The 24517-nt window shown below is 31.3% G+C and overlaps 2 protein-coding genes across 3 annotated transcripts in view; one reads left to right on the top strand and one right to left on the bottom strand.

Moving 5' to 3' along the window:
- The window catches only part of LOC139522934 (ankyrin repeat domain-containing protein 12-like), a 45066-nt gene extending 40650 nt beyond the window's left edge, over positions 1 to 4416 (top strand). For both annotated transcript variants that reach the window (XM_071316584.1, XM_071316585.1), the window contains exon 14: positions 144 to 4416. In XM_071316584.1, the coding sequence (XP_071172685.1) occupies positions 144 to 323 (180 nt within the window). In that variant the 3' untranslated portion in view covers positions 324 to 4416. The remainder of the gene's footprint in view (positions 1 to 143) is intronic.
- Positions 4417 to 14995: 10579 nt separating this feature from the next.
- LOC139522930 (uncharacterized) lies at positions 14996 to 16651 on the bottom strand. Its single transcript, XM_071316578.1, has one exon. The coding sequence runs from the start codon at positions 16516 to 16518 to the stop codon at positions 15202 to 15204; it is 1317 nt and encodes a 438-aa protein (XP_071172679.1). The 5' UTR covers positions 16519 to 16651; the 3' UTR covers positions 14996 to 15201.
- Positions 16652 to 24517: the final 7866 nt, after the last annotated feature.

Here is a 24517-nt window from a genome sequence, read left to right as displayed (position 1 = left end):
TAATTATACTTGTTAACTATATGTGGTCCTGAACATGCATGAAATATTTGCAACCTACAATCGATCATTTAAAACTTTATCAATATTATTTCATAAAAAATAAGAGGATAGATAGATAATGTTATTCACATTGATTATTTCAGAACGCATTATTACTACGACACCATAATGAGGCTGAATCTTTATTTGCTGTACAGAAGATGGACTGGGAATGTAAAATGAAAGAGTTTGGACTTTGTGACAAGAATAGACTGCCTGTTGTAGAGGAACTTCATGTTCCCATGGTCCAAGTTAATGATGATTTTGAATTGTTGCCTTCATAGTCTTATGTTACTTGTTAGTGTAATACATTGAACATTCAGTAAATGTTTTTTGACAGTTTAATTTTAATCTCTGTTTTATTGAGATAAAGATAGCACAAGTGCAATAAAATCTCTGTAGTCCTCGAAATGTTAGATAATTTCAGCCATCTACCTTACCTTCATAATGCAATGAAGTGCATATCCTTTAGATCCTATCCATACCCCTTTGAAGCAATTAATTGTCAAAAGACACTTAGATATTCCACATCACCTGTTCCACATACTTGTGAAAATAACCATAATTATAAAAATTAAACAAAAGTTTTTTTCCTACTAATTGTGACAAAGGGAGATAATTTTAAAAATATAAATTAAGTTCACATTGCAAAATTAAAAGGCCTTTGATTTTTTAGAAATGGTTTTTCCTACTAATTGAGACAAAGGGAGATAATTTAAAAATCGAAAATTAAGTTTCCATTGCAAAATTAATAGGCGATTTGATTATTTGGAAATTTTTTATTCAAAATGTTCTTCCAGTACATGATTTGAAATTAAATTTGGAAAATTTTATATCAGTTTTGTACAGCACTACAGATATTTTAAGTAACCACTCGGATAGGATGTGAAAATTGATCCTTTGCTAAAAAAAAAACATTACTGAATGTGTCTATATATGCTATAGGGCCTATTGTAATAAAAACATTTACTGAATGTGTCTATACATGCTATAGGGCCTATTGTAATAACTTACTTCTTTCTCAGTGCTATATCTTTACAGAGTTTTATTTATTTCACATGTTTTAATTTTATGTGCGTTTTTGCTTGTAAAAATTACTCATTTTGTGAGCCATGAACACTCAAAATAAAACATTTGTTAGTTAAGGTACATATATATATTTACCAATATATGGGGTTTTTTTTATGCACATGCTTATTTCTGAAAACCAGATACTAAGATAAAGGGGAAGGTATAAAAAAAACTATCTTTGTCCTAATTATTAAAAAATATTAATAAAAAAACCCACAGTTTTAGAAAAGTTACAATTTAAGATGTTTACAAGACATACAAATGTCTTAGATCCTCTGCGTTTAGGCCTTCAAACATATTTATTGAATGCAAAATTTACCGAATTTGCCTCTATTTGAGATCTTGTTATTAAATAATTAGATGTCAGCAACAATGATACCTAAAATGATCAATTGTGGAAAGACGTTTTTACCAAGATGTTATAGTGAATAAAATATACTTTTGTGTAAAGCTGTTGCTCCCATTTAACAAAAGTAGCGGACCCTTCAACTTATTTTTGCTATATTAAATATATCCATTTAGACTCGGTAATAAGTCACAGTGATGTCACTAATGGCATTTATGAACTGACCAGACTACATCAGCTTGTCCGTTTCATAATAAAATTACACAGATTTGAAAAGATGTAAGAATTTTGACTATTTTGGCAATCCAAGGGTCCAATTTATAATACCTTCTCCTTTCTCCATTCTATGTACTACATATGTCTTTAAACTTTATATTTAATGTGTATGCACCATTAATACTTAAACAAAGGTTGTATTTGAAGAAAATAGTTTGGACAATTTAAAATCTTTTTTGTACTTGTTGAGTACCTACACTGTGTGAGTTGCTTTAGAGACTTGCATTATTTTATAGTTGTGATTTCTGAGTATTTGAACCTTCAACTTATATTTTATGATGACAAGACGAATGTAAAACACCTTGTTCCTAAACATTAAATTTTATATGAAATCTTGCACTATTTCCCTGTATGCAAGTAAAAAATCTACAGAATTAATGCTTATTTATATTCTCTTTCAATTTTATATAGTTTTAAAAAAAAACATTAAGAAAAAATGAAAATTGGAAAAAATTGCTTTTGACATCAGGAATTAAAATGCTTTATTGTATTGTACTCGCCTAATTTCTTTGTAAGAAGCTTAAGGGTCAAAATGGCAGTTTTTTGGCCACACTTGAAAAGTACTAGTTGTAGTAGCCTTTACCAATATTAACTGTGAAAATCAAAGATTGATCAAATGTAGAGTTAAATGTTTGATAATGATACACTACATTGTTATAAATTTGATACATAGAAAACTTTGTCTGGTAATATTTCTGTAAGACATTACTGCTCACACTTTGTATAAGCTTCAGTATAAAATTAACACAAGAAAAATACATAAGATTCAAAGGTGTAAAAATCTTCAATTTTATTTATATTGAAAATATCACAATTTTTTTCAATAAAAGACTGATACCTTTTAGATTGAATGCAAGGTTTTTGCACTGCTAGGTGTGTTTGCCGTGGTCAGCCAAATGGTGTTTTGTCCATGCTATTTACAATATTTTTGCATATTTACAAGCAAATAGGATATTTTTACATGCACAGGGTTTCTCTATTCCTAATTTTCTGTTGTTTAATTTTGTTTGGTATATTTTAGTTGTTAAGAGTGTTTCTTCATTTGTTTAATGGTCTTTTGCCTCTTATGTATGTTTATGTCTCAATGAGTATTTAGGTAGATCCTCTATCAAATAGCAATGTCTTTGTGAAAGTGCGCATGTTGATTGAAACTTTCAGGATGCAGCCATTTAATCTAATTTTACAAATAGAATCCAATTTTGATTTCAATCACAAGCTTAATGGCATTGCACAAATTTTCATTTTTGACCATCTTCATTAAAAAACAAAGCTTTTAGGTAAAAATCTTTTATAGAAGGATTTTTATAGTAAATATCAAGTTCATATTTCATTTGGGAAAGCAATTTCAACAGCAATCATTTAATTCTTCATATAAAGATTATTTTTTTCAGTGCTAGATTTTTAAAAGCCTCTGATGAGAAACAATATTTTTAATAACGGATTGTATGGTGTAATATATTGACAATCTGTTGTAAATCATGTAACAAAGATAATTATTGTTGTATAAAACTTCATTATATGTAAATAATCTAGTGTTGTAAAAAGAATTATACCTATGACCCAAGGTCACTAATCTTCAAAGTTCAAGGCCATTGTCTCATGCTGTATGGGTCATGGTAATGTTATGTATATATTTTGCTTGCATCTCATCCTTGTACAGTCTCATTATTGTCATATTGCATAAGGTTTATAAATAGTCACATATCAAACAGACAAGTTAATTTTGCTTGTAGATATTATGCTTTCCTTGAAGCTTTTTGGACCAAGTTGAATCTGTCTTTAATATTTTCCACATATGATATCTATTGTTAGTGGTTTGATTGCACATGAAATTAGTATACCTATTTTAAAACTATTTAATATATTTTTTATTGGTTTATTGCCTTCTATTAGGATTTGGCTTGATTTTATTAAGATATTGAAAAATAGCTCTTTTCATATGATTATTTTAAGTATTAGTTTAATAGAGACTTTTCAGACAAAAATTAAGACAAACATGATAAAATTTATCCTCCCCTTATAAGAAAACATAGCACAGCTCAGTCTGGTTACTTTGCCTATTTATTTGATTACAACAAAATTAATCAATAAAATGTAGAATTGTCATAATTTCAAGTAAGCAAATGTATGAATATAATTCATTTCAAGTAGGTATGAACACTTTCTAAATTATCACAATATTTGATAAATAAAGTACATAGACCCAAACTTATATATATTTATAATAAGCAACTCTGTCAATAGTTTTAAACATTTTTGTTTAACTAAACAGGAAAGATGACCTCATGTCCTAAATAAAGGCAACCTATTTTCCCCATTATTTGAAGAAGAAAAAATTAGCTGATTCTTAAAAAAGTTCAAATGAAACTTAGTGTCATTGTAATCAACAAGAGTTCCAAACTAAATATTTAGTGTCATCCTTTGTCAAGGTAGACAATTCAGTTTTTAAGCATTTTGAAATTTTGAAAATGTTTTGTTGATTAGAGCAAACATAATTGACTAAACTTTTGTTGGTAGCAGCTGATCAACCATTTCTTATATGACTTGTATTGTAATATCATGTGACTACACAGATCGTATGCTTCCTCCATGTTATGATCATGTGACTATTTGTTCTAGGAACTTCTGTAAATCTATTGTACTTGTGAACAAACCGAATGGTAAATAAATAGATAAAAACCTTAGTATGTTTTTATTTACTTAGCCCATCATGACTTATATGAGAGATGAATATTAAGGAGATATTTGCATTACTTTGTGTTCAACATAGTTCTGTTATCAAAATAGGTATTGAATAAATGCAACAGTAGTATACCATTGCTCAAAATTCATTAATCGATAGAGAAAAAACAAATCTTGGTTACAAACTAAAACTGAGGGAAACGTATCAAATATAACTATGACACAACATAAACACAACATTAAAATGTAAAACACACAGAAACGAACTATAATATAACAATGGCCATTTACCTGACTTGGTACAGGGCATATTAAGTAACAAATGGTGGGTTGAATCTGGTTTTGTGGCATGCCAAACCTCCTGCTTTAATAGCAATGTTATTTATAACATTAAAATGACACTAATACAAAAGATTTACAGAAATGATTTCAAAATGGGTAATCAGGTTAATTTGTTCGTAATTATATCACACTTATGTACAACTCTCCACAAGAGACGAAATGACACAGAAATTAACAGTTATAGTTCACCTAGTTTACCAAACCTTCAACAATGAGCAAAGCCCATACGGCATAGTCAGCTATAAAAGTCCTCGAAATTAGAAATGATAAGCAATTCATACAAGAAAACTAACAGCCTGATTAATGTACAAAAAAACTGAACAAAAACCAAATTTATAACACAGCAACAAACAACAACCACTGAAACACAGGCTCATGACTTGGAACATATACACAGAATGTGGCGGATCCCCACTTTACCCCCTTACCTGGGACAGTGGTGAAACAGTACTAGATAAGAACAAACTATAAAAAATCAGTTGAAAAGGGTAATCTGATGAAAACAAATTCATAAAAGATTTTAAAACCAATTCTTCAAAGAACAATTGAAGGTCTTTCCACCTCGATAAGAAAAATGAAATTTAAAAAACAATTTTAGAAAATGTCACTCCGTGTTGATGTAATGTGGTAAATCAAACTGATATAAAAAAAATAAGATTAATAAGTTTATGCAGTAGACTTAATTGTTTTATAATGAACTAGAAAGAATTTTTAGCAACGGTCAAAATCTAGAACGTCAAATTGACCTTTGACCTTGACCTCAATTTTAAGGTCATAGGTCAGTGATCTCAAATCAAAAGACCCCTGGTCAATCACTTGTTTGGTTTGTGGAGAAATACTGATTTCAAGTACATAAGGGGAGAAAACTCCTATAAGGGTTAACCAAAACTCTTCGACTTAAATAGGATGAAGTTGCGCCTTATTGTAAACAGTTATTTGGCAAACACATCATATCATTTACTGTAACAGTTTCTTTTGAATAATGATAACAAGCAAAATTTATAACATGACCTTGACCTTTGACCTTGACCTCAATTTCCTTTAAAATGACCAAGGACTTCATATCAAAAGACTGTAGACCTCTCCGACTTGTAACGTATGAATTGATCCAACATATCGCCTATCTTAAATTTTCAAAGGGAAATAACTCCCATAAGATGTCTTCCGATCACTCCAGTCAAAATTAACTAAATCATTCTTAAGAGTAGACGAACAATTTGGTGAAAACAGTTCGTTAAAATCTTTTACGGTTTTAGAGATATAGCAATAACAAGAAAAAGGGGGATAAATCTTATAAGAATAAGTGTTCGGTCACACAGGGTGAGCTTTGAAACCCCCATTACTGTACAACATCATTGGCCAAAAATCCATTCGATATGTTGTAAGACAAAAAAGCATCTCAGACGGCAAAAGAAAAAGAAAAGAAAAAAGAAAAAAATAATCAGAAGAAAATCAAAAGGTCTTTCCACGAAAAGTGGAAAGACCTAATAACATGTGCACGTGAATTGGTACTAGTGCATCTCAACAAAATTATCAATCAGTACACATAAAAAATCCAATGGATTCATTATTAGTTCACAGTGAACACTCCACGTCATGTTTGAGATATCAGAAAAATGAAACAATCAACGGTTTCAGACACATACCCGCCAACTGTCACTATTCGCGGGGGATTTCCCTCATGGAGGCTCCCCAGTGGAAATTTTGTTAGAGCAATTTTGTCCACTATTTTCAAGAAAACAATTAAATTAACAATGGCTATGAGCTTGTTAAAGCACGAAGAAACCAAAAAAAACCACATTAGAATATATTTGAAGGCCCCTTTGAATGTTTTGTAGGACTATAAGAACCATCTTTCACGTAAAACCCCCATGCGCATTTTGAAAAGTTGGCAGGTATGCAGACATTGTCAATTCGACGAAATCAAGAAGATATTTCAATAAACTCATCATAGATACCAAGATTGAAATTTTATATTTACACCAGACGCAAATGTCATTTGATCACAAAACATCTGGACGGTTCATTTTCAGCTAATTATTGCTGAATGACGGCAAATATATAAATCAATTTCCTTGACAAAAAGTCATCTACTTGACTAGAAATTTTATGTTTCATTTATATTTTTTTTTCATTTCAGCAATGTTCACTTAGATATGAAAAGCCGAGTTGAGCATGACATCAGTAATGGACGGAAAAGAGAAAATATTTAGTGACAACATAAAACAACATCAGATGTTTCTGACAAGAATGTCTAAGTTCAAATAATTTTATGTTTTTTTATAATTTTTTTTATTAACAATAGCAATCAGTATATACACTGTACAATTGATCTGTCAAATTAATTACTTCAACGATAATTTTTAGATAGAACAAAAATATTTAATGATTTCAATACACATTTATATCAAATCTATTAAAATTGAAAAAAAGTCCGATTCACCGGTAAGCGTTTTTGGTATTCGATATTCGGTCCTTCCGACGGTTAACCGTTGACAACACTAAAAACACTTTTCACCTGAAGCAAGGCAGGCTTTTAATAATGATAAAACTTCAAAAAGATAAATTGCTGAATCAAAATGTTTATTTTCAAAAAATACGTGCATATGGCGGCGTCACTCGTATGCCTTGGCTGCTCCAAAATGAGTCGGACTTGAGTATATACTTCATATACAGAATCAGCCATTACAAGTTAAATATATAAGCTGTTACTGTTATCTGTATATAATATTGTTACATTGAATTTTTTAAGAATTGCAGTTTTCATTTTTTATTTTTTGCATAAATACAGGAAATATTATTTTACTATTCCAAGCATCATTGAAATGCATTAACGTAACAATAACACTACTTTACTGTAGAAATTTATTGTTACGTTCTGAATAAATTGGTAACTCGAACAAGCATTCCACCAATAAGATTCCACTGAAGCCATTGTTACGTTGCCACGTTTTTATTTAGTATAGAAAATAAATTTACCTTGATCTTATTTCTGAAATAGATAAATGTCAACAAAGTTATGATGACCAATGTTATTGTTATGATGATCAAAACAACTACTGAAATATTCACGACTGTATCCTTGTTACAATTTAATTCTGTAGGAGACAGACTTATAAGCTTACGTCCACGGACGTTTGAGGGATTTGCACACCCTAGCGACCCTAGGTAATCATAAGCTTTTGGCATAGTCTTTGAAGATAGATATTCCATTACCTCAATTATTCCACAGTCACATAATAACGGATTATCAGTGATATCGACTTTAACAAATTCGAGAGTCGAGAACGAGTCAATCATACCTTTTGTTAATGAAGTTATCTCATTACGCCTAATATCTATTATTCCGACTGATTTTGTCTTTTTAACGGTCATTCCGTAATCTCGTATCATTGGAATAACTTTGATGTGATTATTGGAAAAGTCTATATATTCCATCACTGGAAATCGTAGTCGCCAGCCTTGTAGTTTATAAATAGTATCAGACATACCGTTTCCAGAAAAGTTTAAGATTTTGAGATTTTGTGCAATGTCTGTATGAACTATTTTACTAATAGTAGATCTAGTAATATCTTTCATTCCGCTTATTTCAAAAACCTCAAGGATGTTATACAAACAGGTTCTCTTCTGAATGTTGAAGTAATGATTTGACTGCGCGAATGCAGTGGTGAAGTCATACAACTGATAGTTTTGGAAATCTTCAAATTTCACCTTTGTTCCCCTCCAAATAATGAAAAATGCATTCTCCGGTCCACATTCTGCAGCTCTTGTAATAGCAGAGTTAGCTTTTGAAATTGAGTCATAAAATTCCTCACTCCTTAGAATAATAGTGACGTTGTCGATTTGAAGATGTTTTATTGTGTCGGGAATGCTGTTTATCAACTGATTCTTGTAATCAGTTCTGTAATCCTTGATTCGGCAGTCTTTTATATAAATACTATGTAGTTTGTCTGCTCTGAACGGCCAGGGAAAGTGTATGATACCCTGTTCACAAGTGACGGATAAGTCCAATCTGATATTTGATGATACTTTATCGGTAAAATTTCTAAATTCGGAAAACTTTATACTGGAATTACCTTTAATGATACATACAATGTTAAAGTCAGTATGATCAGTTTGTGATATATTACATAGCCTATTCCAGTTCTCCAGTCTTTCAAACTCATTCATAACATCTGAAAAATGGTTGAATGTGTCTACGGAATTATTTATTTGCGTTTGTTTTGGCACCAAATCATTATTCCTTTCAGTTGTAACGATAAATGCAAGTCCAATTCCAAGCAAGGGGTACAAATAAAGAAACATTAGATACGTTTTCATTCTGAACAGTTTTCCAGGAATGATATTATTATATATATGGGATAACGGATGTTATCTAAATCCTTATGAGCTAAAATAGCAGAACGACCGTTATATTTTCTACGAATAGAAATCTTTAGTTTGTTTGTTTCTTGCATAACAAATACATTAAGTATAAAATTAAGTTAAACAAAATGATGATCATGGCGTTAACTAACTTCATTATAAATGAATCGTAAAATGTAATTCAAAAGGCATAACATAATGTATCATCATAATACTTGTATTTATCTTTTATTTGATATTGTGTGTACGATAAAGTTTGCTATTATTCTTATTTTATATTCTATAGTGTACATACCTGTAGATATTAAACATTTATGTAGTTAAAAAAATCATGTATTTGCTTGCTTTATTTAAAAAAAAATGATTCATGTGATTAACTATATGTTTCATTTTTTCTATCTTTCATTATCAGTGAATTATTGAAGGTGTCCAAGGTGTTACAAAATAAATGTTCACCCCTTGACAACAACTTTCTTATTCAATTACTTTGGATCATTACGAAGTTCACCACTGGTTAATTTCTCTCCTTTTACCCAGATAATTAACTACTTCTCATCTATTCACACCGTCATTTCAACCCCGTTTCGTAGCACCCTTCCATGAGACGAAGCTGGAACCATCTGCATTCCAGTTGTGTGGCGGAGCGTCCATGTCTAAGGGGATTGACTACCCACTATACTAGGTGTTGTCGATAGGCCCTGGAGAAAAATGACAGGGTTAAATTCTGTTAACTCAATTAAAGCTGCGTTTTACATGGATAAAGAAAGGCAACAGTAGTATACCACTGTTCAAAACTCATAAATCCATGGACAAAAAACAAAATCGGGAAACTGTTAATGTTGGAAGTTATAATATTCGTGATCGGTGTGAGAAAAATATTACTTTTCGCTAGTGAAAAATCTGTTCTCTGCTAAAGATTGGTCGAACTTTTTTTTTGTTTCTTCTGAGATTTCCTATTGTGACGTCATGAAAAAAGGCCACCATGCCTGATGACGTCACATAAAAAGTACACAACTTTCTTCAAATGTTTGAAAAGGAAGGATAAAAATTATTATAGAAACAGATTCCAACACTATAACTCGTGTGTTACGATATATCTCCGCTCTCGACAGTTAAATTTTAATTATTTAAAAAGCTCGCAATCCTCGTGTTGCAGTTGTTGAATCTATATTTTTAGCATCTATGTATCGAAATAAAGTTCAAGAAACTACTCGGCCCTTAATAACAATTTTGATTAAAATTTATAATAAAACCATATAAGAGACAACTTTAACTTTTTTATTTGCTCCTAAAAAGTGCAGTAAGTTATTTTCTGAAACTTTACAATACTGTTTTTATATGAAAGAGTGCAGCAATAGACCTTGACAAATAAACTATTGTATAACATAATTTTCATAATTTACAGCACATGAGGAGTTGTCCCGGATTTGAAACAGAAGATTCCAAGAATTATAACATAATAGGTATAATTAATCCTGTTGCTTGTTTATTTGAATTTTAACATTGTAGGAGTGATATGTTTACATAAGAGTTAATTTAATTATTTCTTTAATTTCAAAATCCTTGAAATAGTAAGCTTAGTTGCTTTTATATTTTATGATATTTTTCAAGCTCTTACATTTAATATATTTTTTAACACACATTTATTTTTTATTTGTGTTCCTTCTTTATCAATAAAACTAAATAAATAAATAAACTGTTAATGGTGATTGACCTGCTTTAAAGCGTATGGAACTAATAACATTATAAAAGCACAGATAACATTCGTATTCCGACCTTGTAATGCAGTGATTTTCGAAGCCAAAATATTCGGAACTTGAAACCAAAATCAACGTTGTAGAGTTCTAACCAAAATATACTGGTAACGAGCAAAATCGCTTCTAGTAACATAAATAGATTACATGCACAGTCATAAAATTTAATTTGGATTTTTTTTTTAAAGTTTGACTTTTTTAACTAGTCCCCTCAATTGGCCTTTGTTAGTCTTGTATTTTCTTGTGTATAATTTGGAGTTAAGAATGATGTCCATTATCACTGAACTAGTATATATATTTGTTTATGGGTCAGCTTAAAGACGCCTCCGGGTGCGGTAATTTCTCGCCACATTGAAGACCTATTGGTGACCTTCTGTTGTCTGTTCTGTGGTCTGGTTGTTGTCTCTTTGACACATTCCCTATTTCCAATCTCAATTCTATTGATATTCATTTACTTAATTTTTTACCAACAACGGAAGACGTGCAGCATGTAAAACAAGGGGTTTCCTCTAAGATATAATCACAAAGTCATGCACGAGAAACAACACCCTATTTCTTTAAACAAAACTGGTTTGCTGAACTTTTCCGATAAAAAACGACATCAATATTGTATATGAATGAATATTTATAGTCATACTTGCAAATATTTGTTTATCGGTTAGCAATATTACTATTAAAAGTAGGATATCACAACAATAAAATGCCAACGGAAAGTCCTTTACATAATTGCAAAATCAAAAGGACATCAAACGAATAGAAAGCAACTGTCATATCCTGACTTAATTGGTACAGGTATTTCTTTATTTAGAAAGAGGGGAATTAACCCTGGATTTATACCTAGCTAAACTTTTCACTTGTATGACAGTTGCATAAAATGAATTATAATGAGAACAACTTATGAGCAAAATAAACAGACAAAAAAGGTAAATGCATGGCATTAGCAATATGTCTAAATCTTTCGAAGAATGTAGACTAGAATCAAAAGACTAAGAATTATTGGATCCCAATCACAATGTATTCATCATATGTGTTTCCTATAATTTGTCATGACAAATACAACGACGGGAATGGGGAGAATAGTTACTAGTATTTAAAGATGACGAATCAAACGTTAAATCGATAGACAATAATTGCATCACTTTGGCTGGTGTGTTATATTAAACCAAGAGTTCCAAATGGTGAAGTTGAAATCATCTCTTCGTAAATTTTACGGACGCCACCAGGAGTTGGTTGACCGTTATGGAATAACCGATTCACAGATGACATCGGATATGTTCTACAATACTCTTCCCTCTTCACGAATGTGACCTACCGAATGAGACTATTTACCGGATTTGTTATAACGCAAGCAACGCGACGAGTACCATATGTGGAGCAGGAACTGCTTACTCTTCTGGAGCACCTGAGATCACCCACAGGTTTTGGTGGGGTTCGTGATACTTTGTCTTTAGTTTTCTATGTTGTGTCTTCTGTACTATGATTTGTCTGTTTGACTTTTTATTTTTGGCCATGGCGTTGTCAGTTTATTTATAATCTATGAGTTTGACTGTCCCTCTGGTATCTTGCGTTCATTTTCTACATTTGAAAATGACTGTACAAAGTCAGGAATATGACAGTTGTTGTCCATTCAGTTGATGTGTTTTATCATTTGATTTTGCCATTTGATTCGGGACTTTCCATTTTAAATTTTCTTTGGAGTTCAGTATTTTTGTGATTTTACTTTTCTCGTCCCGTTTGTAAACAAATAAATCATGCTTATAAAAGGTATTTGTCAAAACTACCGGTTGAGATGTCAACAAATGTCCAGGGTTGTTAGACGTAAATTTTGACTTTTTATAATAGTTAACCGAACCCTTTGGATAAAAGCTACTTTGGGTTGTCCGGAAAAGTTTGATATTCAAAAAAGGGAACGAATGAATATGAGTTTGAACTATGCATCGTGTGTCAATGTTCGTCACAAGAACAATCAATCTGCATTCGAGCAGAGTTAAATGCTGAATTGAAATGAAACTGCTTCCTAAAAAAAACTTTCATGATGAAACTAGTCATTATGCCTTACGATGAGATGAAGAACATATCAAACTCACCAGCGACTGACAAATTCTATTGATGTAAAGTTTCATCTCAAATCACTGATCAACATCTGAACAATTATATGTTGCAAGGACCAGGAGATTTACGTATAGCCGAGGTTCTTGTATATAACTTCCTAGTGTAAAGCATGAATTACTCTTTGATGAAAACAAGAGCTAATTAGTGTAGACGAGTTATAAAAGGGTCTTGACGATTGTCAGATAAAATCATTACCAAAGAAATATTTATAATCATTCACTTAGCTAACAAAAATAATGAGACTATACATTTGTAACAGGTAATCCAACAAAGAATTCATGACATAAAACTAATTTTGTTTTACACTGATCCAACAAATCAATTTACACTTGTATTTTGCCTCAGTTGAGCATCTTTTTAATATGGGTTATAACTGATCTTTTGACATCAATCAAATGATATATGTGAAATTATTACCGCATACACATTCTCCAAAATATTCATCTTGTGTATGCAATTTGTAAAACAAACACGGTTTCATAGATTACCTTAGCTGTATTTGGCAAAACTTTTTGGTATTTTGGGTACTCAATGCTCTTCAATTTTGTACTTGTTTGGCTTAATAACTGTATTGATCTGAGAGTCATTGATTAGTTTTATGTAGACAAAACGCACGTCTGGCGTATTAAATTATCAGCCTGATTCCTTTGATTACTATTTAAGTGTTACAATTTGGGTTTTTTAAAGAAGAAAAATAATTAAAATACACCGAAAAATTGGTGATTTACAATTTAGAAAATAAATCTGTTATGTGAATATTAAACATGGGTTTACTAATGTTTGTTTTTACCTTTATATCAGCTGCGGTGTAAAATATAAACAATGTAAAAGTTACTTAATGTGAAAAGGTGAAGGCCACATCTACATTTTCGTTGTCATAAATGACAAAAATCAGAAGATTCATGATTGACGCAATTTTGTATTAGCAACTGTTTATACAAATCACTTAACTTGTCGTTTATGACATCTTACTTGCTCCTACTTTTGGTTAAATCGTGTCTTTTTATCATGTTACTGAATATATATCAGTAAATTTCAATTTTTTTCTTCATTTATTTTCTATATGATTCAGGTTAGCCCATTAAACCTTATTTTAGGAGCACCTGAGATCACCCCTAGTTTTTGGTGGGGTTCGTGTTGCTTATTCTTTACGTTTAAATGTGGTGTCATGTGTACTATTGTTTGTCTGTTTGTCTTTTTCATTTTTAGCCATGGCGTTGTCAGTTCATTTTCGATTTATGAGTTTGACTGTCTCTCTGGTATCCCTCCATTGCAACAATGTGACCACTCTAGGTCTTTTATTCGCACATTTTTCTTATCTATCCATATACAGTATAGATTGGTGCTTTTCTTGTACATTAAAGTTTAAAAAAATTTATTATGGTTACAGAACTATAATCAATGGTTTAATGTAGATAACATGATGAAAATGAATATATGTTATTGAAACAGAATGTATTGACTAGAATCTTGATTTTTTTATGAACTGTTCTAAAGTTAACCTATTATTGTCTATTAAAACGAAATTATGATACAGAAAAGAAAACATCTGGACGATGACAATGAAATCGATTCATTTCTAGCTTACTATTGTTGACACATGTCGGCAAATACTAAAATCAATTGCCTTCACAATGAGTCCTCTACTCTCATTTTTATGTTTTATTTTTTTTCCATTTCGGCGCAGAGAAGAGATAATTTTAAATGACAACATAAAATTACATAAAATATTTCCAACAAAAATTTGGGACACAATATAAATATTTAAGGAATCACAAACCTGTTTTCTCTGAGCATGGCAGGCATTGAATGCTAGTATAACTTCACAAAGTGGAACTACAGACTCGAACTGTTTATTTTGAAAAACCGACATGCACATTGCGGCGTTTCTCGTTTTTTATTGTAATTAACCATTTATACTAGATGTGCAGAAAGTGTCATTGTAAATTAATTATAGAATCTGTATGCAATATTGTATCATTGCTTTTGGTTTTTTTAAGAATAAAGGTTTTGAAGTTGTATTTTTATTTATTTCATACATATGGGACATACTATATAACTATTCCCAGAATACATTGTAACACATTAAGAACATATCGTTACCGTACACAGAAAGTTGTTGTTACGGTTGTTATAAATGGGTTCCTAATCCAACCTACATTGTCTCCAACAAAACAATTGTTCCGGTTTTTTTCGTTTTTGAGTGTAGCGTCTTTATTTAGTATAGAAAATGAATTTTCCTTGATCATATTTCTGAAATAAATTAACAGATAAAAACACAGTTTCATTGTTACAGTTAAGGTCTGTAAGAGACAGACTTTTCAGCTTACGCCCACAGACGTTTGAGGGATTTGCACATTCTATTGACCCTAGATAATCATAGGCTTTTGGCATAGTCTTTGAATATAGATATTCCATCACTTCAATTATTCCACAGTCGCATAAGAACGGATTCTCACTAATGTCGACTTTAAGATATCTGTGAGTTGAGAACGAGTCTATCATACCTTTTGTTAATGAAGTTATCTTATTACGCCTCAGATCTATAATTCCGACTGATTTTGTCTCTTTAACGGTCATTCCAAAATCTCGTATCATTGGAAGGTCTCGTATGTTGTTATCTGAGAGGTCTATATATTCCATCACTGGGAATCGTAGTCGCCATCCTTGTAGTTTATAAAGAGTATCAGACATGCCATTACCAGAAAAATTCAATACTTTGAGATTTTCCGCAACGTCTACTTGAACTATTTTATCGACAACTTGTCTGTCTACATTCATTCCACTGATTTCAAAAACCTCAAGATTGTCGTACAAACAGGTTCTTTTTTGAATGTCAAAGTAATGTTCATCATTCGTCAATGCAGTGCTGAAGTTAAACAAACCATTGTTTTGCATATCTTCAAAAGTTGTCTTTGTCCCTCTCCGAATTATGACAATAGCATTCTCTGGTCCACACTCTGCAGCTCTTGTTATAGGGGAGTTAACTTTTGACAGTGAGTCGTATACTTCTTCCATTCGTAAGATAGTTGTTACGTTATCCATTTGTAGATATTTGATTGTGTCGGGAATTTGGTCTATCAATGAATTCTTGAATTCAGTATTGTAATCCTTAATTCTGCAGTCTTTGATATAAATTCTATGTAGTTTGTCTGCCCTGAATGGCCAGGGAAAGTATATTATACCATCTTCACAAGTGACGGATATGTCAAATCTGATGTTTGATGAGACTCGATAGGTAAAATCTCTAAATTCTGATAACTTTATACTTGAATTACGTTTAATGATACACATAATGTTGAAGTCAGTACGACCAGTTTGTGATATATTACAAAGGTTACTCCAGTTGCCCAGCATTTCAAACTCGTTCATAACATCTGAAAAATGGTTGTATGTGTCAACAGAATTATTCCTCTGCGGTTGTGTAGCCACCAAATCAGCATGTCTTTCAGGTGTAACGGTAAAGATATTAAATCCAAGTCCAAGTCTAAGCAAATGGTAGGTACTAAGAAATATGAAAAACGTGTTCATTCTGAACTGTTGTCGTCGAATAATATTACTATATATATTGGATTACGGATGTTACATGTATCTAGGTCTTTATGAAGTATAAAAGTACATTTTTTTTCAGCGAATAGAATGCTTTTAAATTAGTTCGTTTGTTTCGTACATAACATATGCACAACGTTTACAAATAACATATAACCAAAAAAAAAGGATAATTATGGTGTAAACAAACTTGAAGTAATGATAAATGAAAAGTTAACGGAATTAAGTACTGTAACATATATCACAGACAGTTGTAAATGTTTTCCGGAAAAGTTTGATCACAATGATTTGATGATTAATAGGTAAATTTTTGAAAAATTATCTTTTAAAATAAAAATCTATAGTCTGCATTATCTTTTCCTGTTTACTAGATTTTTTTTATTGTATGCAAGCATACATTGGTCATAATTACTTCTAAAATATCACCCAATTGACATCCCTGGAAAAAATAAAATATGATTTTATTATTCAACTTTTCGTTTCCGTTCTAGCCAAGAGGTCAAATCTTCATTGCTAAAATGAAGTATAATGATGGAATTATTTTCTGTAAAACAACGGTTTGTTAAATATTAAAATCAGAAGGATCCCATTGGTTTATACAATCCGTGTATAACCTAAATAAGATTGCGGACAACTTTTTGAAACTATTGGTTTTCAATACTTTTAAACTATTTATTTGATTTGGCCTTTCGACTGTAATGTTCTGTAAAAGTCTTTTGTATACAAAACGTGCAACCGGATAACGCAACTTAAATAAATAGTTTTGAAAATTTGTTGCATCAGACAACGTTGTTCTGGGTTTAACTTTATCTTGAATGCTCAACCAAAATGGATACACAAACAATATGATCATAAACATCTATTAGGATCAAATTGCTTAAGAAGTATATGAGATCGTTTTTTTTTATTTGCGTTTGTCATTTCTTAACAAATCTTATATTAAAGGCACAGACTATTTACCAGAACAAGTTTACTAGTTTGCATGTGACCTGTCGACCTTGATCAATTTTAAAACTATAGATTAATAGAAAGCTATCTTCCGCATTATATAGCAGGGATTCGATATTTCTTTTTCAAATAAAAAAATGGCACAGTACTATCTCGACATTCTAATAGTTTTGTGTATGTATTATCAATTATGGTTTATATGTTAAACATAGAAAACAATTTGTAAGGCATTATTTTTTATATCATGCACTAGCTCGAGTTTGTTTCGATCAAATAACTACAAACGTAACGGGCCCGTGTAACACTTATCAATTCAAAGTTTTGAAAAGTTTTGAAATTTTGGATTTTTGGAATTTTGATCAAAGTTTTAAAATATCAAAACTTCAAATTGTGTAAAAGTTTTGAAATTTTGAAATTTTAACCAAATTATTAAAATATCAAAATTCTAAATATCGTTTTTAAATTTGATAGTTTAGGATTTTGATCAAACTTCTAAAATACTAAACCTTACGTGCAATGTTGATTATTTAACTTTTTGAATGTTTGATGTTTTAAATTTTTGATTACAGTATCAAAAATAGAAAAGGGGCAAAAAGAGGGGTACCTGTAAAAAGCAAAACGAAATAAAAGCGGAACGAAACGAAACAATATGAATTGAAAACATACTGATAATTAAAAGTTAAAACCACAGACAGACAATTGTAAGCGGTAAAAAATTGGATGACAAAATAAATATTTCTCAAAAGAAGAGTATTCATTTCAAAACAAGACGTACGGATCTGATATTGGCCATTTTACTTGCTGGTTTTTCTAGCACCAATATCAGTGTTAGGAGAAACAGGAGTAACAGTAAAAAACTGAACAACTCGCAGTAGATCAAATAGTATGTTTAGGTTGAGCATGTATATATATATTCTACTGAACTCTAAGCAATAGAAAGGCTCAATACACGGTGCATTATCTCTTTTGATTTCAGATTTTTCCATTTTGCTCTACGACTTCTTACTTTCTGCAATCATGTTGGCTAAATAATATATCATTTAATCTGTTCTTTGTAAGTTGTTGGCCCTAAATATTCAGCTTTAAGTGTTCCATAAGAAGGTCGATGCAGAAAAGCGCTTCGGTCGTAACTTTTAACGTTATGTTTTCATTTTTATCGGTTGTATGACGATCATAATTATATTGCCTTGTATCAATGATTTTAGTTAATATTCTTTTGGTACGGTAGGAATACTGAATGCATGGTGTCCCAATTAAGGTTGTGCTAGTCTACAATTTGGGAGTTTTTTTTTATATATATATCTATCTTATTTACGCTGAGATTAAGAGTACTAAGACCAAATATTAGTAGATTGGAGCCAAGATACTGTTACAAGGTATCTACATAAACTCATCATAGATGGATACCGGGATATAATTTTTGTCGGTTTTTGAGCCAGACGTGCGTTTCGTCTACAAAAGACTTACCAGTGACGCTCGATATAAATTTGTACGTAAACAACCTATTTTAAATTATCGATTTTTTTGTTGCCAGTGACACATATTCCATGAATGTTCAGGAACAAATTAGCAATAAATACAACAAGGGGAGAGTACATAAGAAGACATAACCTTTCAATCAGTTTATTTAAGGTCTGGAGCTGGCGTAGGCAGTAACTGCTAGCTTTATATATAGTAGTCCTTTGTTTAAATCATTGTCATTTTGATTAGTTTCTTTTGTTTCCTATTCTGACATAGGACTTGTATTTCCTTTTCAAGTGCGTTTTACTGTTCGTATTACTGTGTGTTTTTCATTCTTTATTGGCTAGAGGTATATGGGAGGGTTGTGATCTCACGAAACATGTCTAACCCCGTCGATTGTATGCGCCTGTCCCAATTCAGGAGCCTCTGTCCCTTTAAAACTTGTATGATTTTACTTTTAGTTCATTGTTATATTTCGAAGTTTAGTATGACGTCTATAATCACTGAACCAGTACACTTTTTTGTCTAGGGGCCAGCTGAAGCACGCCTAGCACAACCGTTGTTCATTGCGACGCTATACATTTTTAAAGTATTCCTTCCGTGTCATTTCTTGGAACTGAAATAAATCATAAAATGCAATATATGTTCGTCATGCAATCGATAAAAAAGAAAACATAACGTTGCATGCGACCGATGCGCCTTTTTGGATCTACCTTCATCAGGAACGTCAAAAGGCGAATAATACTATTTGGTTTACTGCGAGTTGGTCAGTTTTCACTGTTACTTCTAAATGTTGAGCACTGGGAACACCAAATAGCTCTGAATTATTTATCTCAAACGCTAACCTTATATAAGAGATTTAAATCAACTTATTTGATTCCGGTTTAAATAGGTTTATAGACGCAACGTCAGATATTGCTACCATTAAGTGTAACAAAAAAATGACGTTAAATTAGAAACGCGCACTATCTAATTCTTCCTGCTTTCCTTTTTTGGTAATTGCAAAGTACAGTAAAACCTGTATAAACCGGCCGGTTACGGGACTATGAAAAAGGGCCGGTTTGGACAGTGAGCCGGTGTATTCAGGTTTCAGTTTTGACCGGAAGTTAATGACTTGTGACGTCCGACATTTTGTATGTAAAAGTTCTCTCTGATTGTAAATTATATTTTATAAATTAAAATACTTTCACTTCGTTTTTCATTGTTTGCATCTGCATCATAATGCTCGCGTTGTTTAAATTGTAAGACGAGAGTTTCGATTTACTCCCATGATCAATAATTTGAAATGTTGGAATGGCCGATTAAAAAGCCAGAATATTATCAAAAGTAATTTCAGCACTTTCGAAACGTTGTCGTACAGTGTACAATATCCATTGATTGTTGTCAACCTGGTGTTTTTTTTATTATCAAGGTCATTTGTTTAGGGGTTCACAACAGGGAACCCAGGATTTCGAAATCACGATGTGAATTTCTTACTCCGCGATTTTAATTTGTTTATCCAAGTTAAAACGTAAGTTCAATCCGAGATATATTAGGTGTGTATTTTTGTTTAATTGACCCGTTTATAATGTTTTAATAAATAATACAGCTCACTACTGTACGATTGTAGGTTCACAGTTTGACACCTGACTAATTGATTATCACGAAAAGCCATATTGTATAAACAAATATGTTTTGATTGCATATCAATCATTGAAATTAATTAGACAAACCGGTTTTGACAGGTAATAATTAATGTAATTAAGAGTATTGGGACTTCATAATTAGACCGGTATTCGGAATACACAGGGTCCGGTTTACAAAGGGTATTTTAACAAAGACTTTGAATGGAAAAATAAGGGACTTTCATTTTCGGCCGGAATGGACAGGAAACCGGTTTATTCAGGGTCCGGTTTAATCAGGTTTGACTGTATAACACATAAGTATAAATGCCGTGAGAATCCAATCCAATATGATTTTATAATTATATAGGATATTCAATTCTACTGCTAGTAATTATGTGTTTTTGGAGGAATATTACTGCATTATATATTCAACCCGAGTATGATTTTATTCAAGCAGTGACATACAATAGCTTATAGTTATGATAGTGCAGTTACTTTTTGATCGTCTTATAGGTGTGTATTTTTGTATTGTGTGCATCATTTCGTTTTGTTGAAAGCAGGACATTCATATTTAGTGGAGGAAGGAACACGCGAATGCAGTTCATGCCGTCCATATCATAATACGATTGTGGCGACGTCAAATTATGATAACGGACAAACTTGCAAGACATTTTCATTAATATGTTGTTTTTTTTTTATAAATAACCCTGTAATCTTAATGTTATTTGGTGTACCAACTTCAACTTTAAAAGTATTTTTTATTGGTATAGTTATCAAAGCCGAAAAATAATCTTCACGAAATCAAATCTCTGTATTTTTGGCCGTACAAGTTTTGTGAAGGCATTAAAATTTAACTTGGACATTTTCGCATGACATTGCAAATCTATTGTTTTGAATTGATTATGTTGCTCAATTTATTTTTCAATTCGAATTTTGAGAGCTTACACTAAAGTACAAAACGATCGTGCTTACAATTTGATGAATTTTCTGTCAAAATTTTATTTTTGAACTGAAATATTTTAAGTTTCCAAATTAAATTCGCGATGGGACATTTCCGTATCATATTCTTTTGAAAATATGTATGCAAATTTTTAAATGGAGACAGCCATGTTAACCAATACTGAAATATATCACGTCATAGATTGTTCATGCAAAATTTCGAAGAGTTGCGTGAAAATTTCGCGAATTGTTCGAGTTTTATGTTTCGAGTTTGTTACATGGGACAACGCTAAGTAAACGTTTTTCGGATAATCTGTGTCTTCCTTAGCCGAGGAACATTGTATTTTTATGCGCTCTCTAGTATAATGTGAAAAACTAAGAATCAAACTTTATTTTTATGTATAATTTGAAATATTTATTTCAGCATTTCTATAAAAAAAATTCCCGTCAAATATTTACTTAACGCTATTTTTCGTGTTAGTAGCAATATCTAACGTCAAGTTTTTAACAATTTTTTTTTTGAGAGATGCACAACCTTAAAATTTCAGGATACTGTTATCCCATGTGATGTCTATGTTTTAAATATATATATAAAAAAAGGCCTTCTTCTTTTCATTATTTATTTTGTTATTAAAAATGATTAGATAAATTTCGTGCTATTTATTTATAACTAAGAATGATTGTTGTCAGAGTCGTGTTTACATCAGTGTTTACAGGTACCCCTCTTTTCGCCCCTTTTCAATTTTTGATATTTTAATTAAATATTTAAAAAATCAAACTTTCAAAAAGTGAAATAATCAAAATTGCACGTTAGGTTTAGTATTTTAAGAGTTTGATCAAATTCCTTAACTATCAAATTTATAAACGATATTTAGAATTTTAATATTTTAAGATTTTAATAATTTGGTTAAAATTTCAAAATTCAAAACTTTTATAGAATTTGAAATTTTGATATTTTAAAACTTTGATAAAAATTCTAAAAATCTAAAGTTTTAAATTTTTTTTAAACTTTGAATTGATAAGTGTAACACGGACCGTAACACTATTGTAAAGATTCAAAACAAATTCTGGTTTGTCACTTCAGAGTTTTGGGACTTTTTACAGTCCTATTGAACGCAACACTTATATGCCTAAGGGTATTTATGACAATTATCTAATTCCACGAAAGAGGGAAACAACAAACCTTGACAGATGAACTATTGTACAATTTGATTAATAGCGCGTAAGTACACCCGGATACAGATAATTATAAGAATTTTAACTTAATAGGCTTAATAAATCTAGTTGTTGGTTGTTTGTTGCTTTCAATTTTAAAGGGACACTAGCTACGAATAAAGGCAACAGTAGTTTACCGCTGTTCAAAACTAATAAATCCATGGACAAAAAACAAAATCGGGGTAACAAACTTAAACTGAAATGTATATAAAAAAATATATGTTTTTTTTCAATCATAATTGAAAGTGAAATAGAGAAATAATAATTTGCTTTTAGCAGCCAGTGATTTATCTAGCGGTTTGTTGCTTTTAATTTTAAAGGGCAACACCTACGAAATATATATAAAAAAGTATGAATTGTTGTTATTCAATAATTTATGAAAGTGAAATTGTGAAATAATAATTTGCTTTTAGCAGCCAGTGATTTATCTAGTGGTTTGTTGCTATGAATGTTAAAGGGCAACACCTACGAAATATATATAAAAAAAGTATAAAATTGAGAATGGAAATGGGGAATGTGTCAAAGAGACAACAACCCGACCAAATAAAAAACAACAGCAGAGGGTCACCAACAGGTCTTCAATGTAGCGAGAAATTCCCGCACCCGGAGGCGTCCTTCAGCTGGCCCCTAAACAAATATATACTAGTCCAGTGATAATGAACGCCATACTAATTTCCAAATTGTACACAAGAAACTAAAATTAAAATAATACAAGACTAACAAAGGTCAGAGGCTCCTGACTTGGGACAGGCGCAAAAATGCGGCGGGGTTAAACATGTTTGTGAGATCTCAACCCTCCCCCTATACCTCTAACCAATGTAGTAAAGTGAATTGTTGTTATTCAATAATTTATGAAAGTGAAATTGTGAAATAATAATTTGCTTTTAGCAGCCATTATGCTTCAATTTTAACAAATAAACTAAGAAACATCGATGATTAATTATTTACCTGTGAATGATTCGACCTCATTATATCCATATTCATGTGACCTCTAATTACGCATAAGCTAGAGATTAATTACGCATGACTTAGTTTTAAGCCATTATATGAAATTTAACAGACCTAGAAAACCCACTTCCACCAGTTTGCTATCTATTCATATCAATATGTATCTTTATATTGCTTATATGACAGTCGAGAGTCTTTAGGTGTCAACTCGACTAGTCAATTAGATGGTGTGTTCAGTTATTAAAAAGAAAAGAATGTAAACATTGAAAGTGAAACAAAGGTGAATCATTTTATAGTTGATTGATTCGATCCTCAAAAAAGGTTAAAATGATTATTAACCTATATTTTTTAACTATCCTATGAAATTAAACAGACCTAGAAAAACAGACAACGAGTTCGCTATCTATTTATATCTTTGTTTTGCTAATATATAACCATCAGAAGTCTTCGGAGGTCAACTCGAGTTGTCAATAAGATGGACGAAACAAAACGATCATACAGATGCCTTGTAAATCTTTTCATCATTTATATCTGGGCGTCACTGTTGTCCTGTAATATTAGGTTGTCATTTCAATGTTATATTTAACTTTGCCATTAAAGTGCGAGGTTTGGCATGCCACAAAATCAGGTTCAACCCACCACTTTTATTCCCCTTTAAAAGTGTCCTGTACCAAGTCAGGAAGATGGCCATTGTTATATTATTGTTCGTTTCTGTGTGTGTTGCATTTTAACGTTGAGTCGTTTGTGTTTTCTCTTATTTTTGAGATATTGAGATCAGACGTGGCACGGTACTTGTCTATCCCAAATTTATGTATTTGGTTTTCATGTTATATTTGTTATTCTCGTGGTGTTTTGTCTGATGCTTG

Source organism: Mytilus edulis, chromosome 5 (genome assembly GCF_963676685.1).
Source record: "Mytilus edulis chromosome 5, xbMytEdul2.2, whole genome shotgun sequence".
NCBI lineage: Eukaryota > Metazoa > Mollusca > Bivalvia > Mytilida > Mytilidae > Mytilus > Mytilus edulis.
The sequence above is the reverse complement of the archived record's forward strand: the minus strand, read 5'-3'. Positions and strand labels throughout refer to the sequence as shown.

Coding starts and splice junctions, on each gene's coding strand:
- LOC139522930 (XM_071316578.1), bottom strand. CDS start 16,518: ATGAACACGTTTTTCATATTTCTTAGTACCTACCATTTGCTTAGACTT.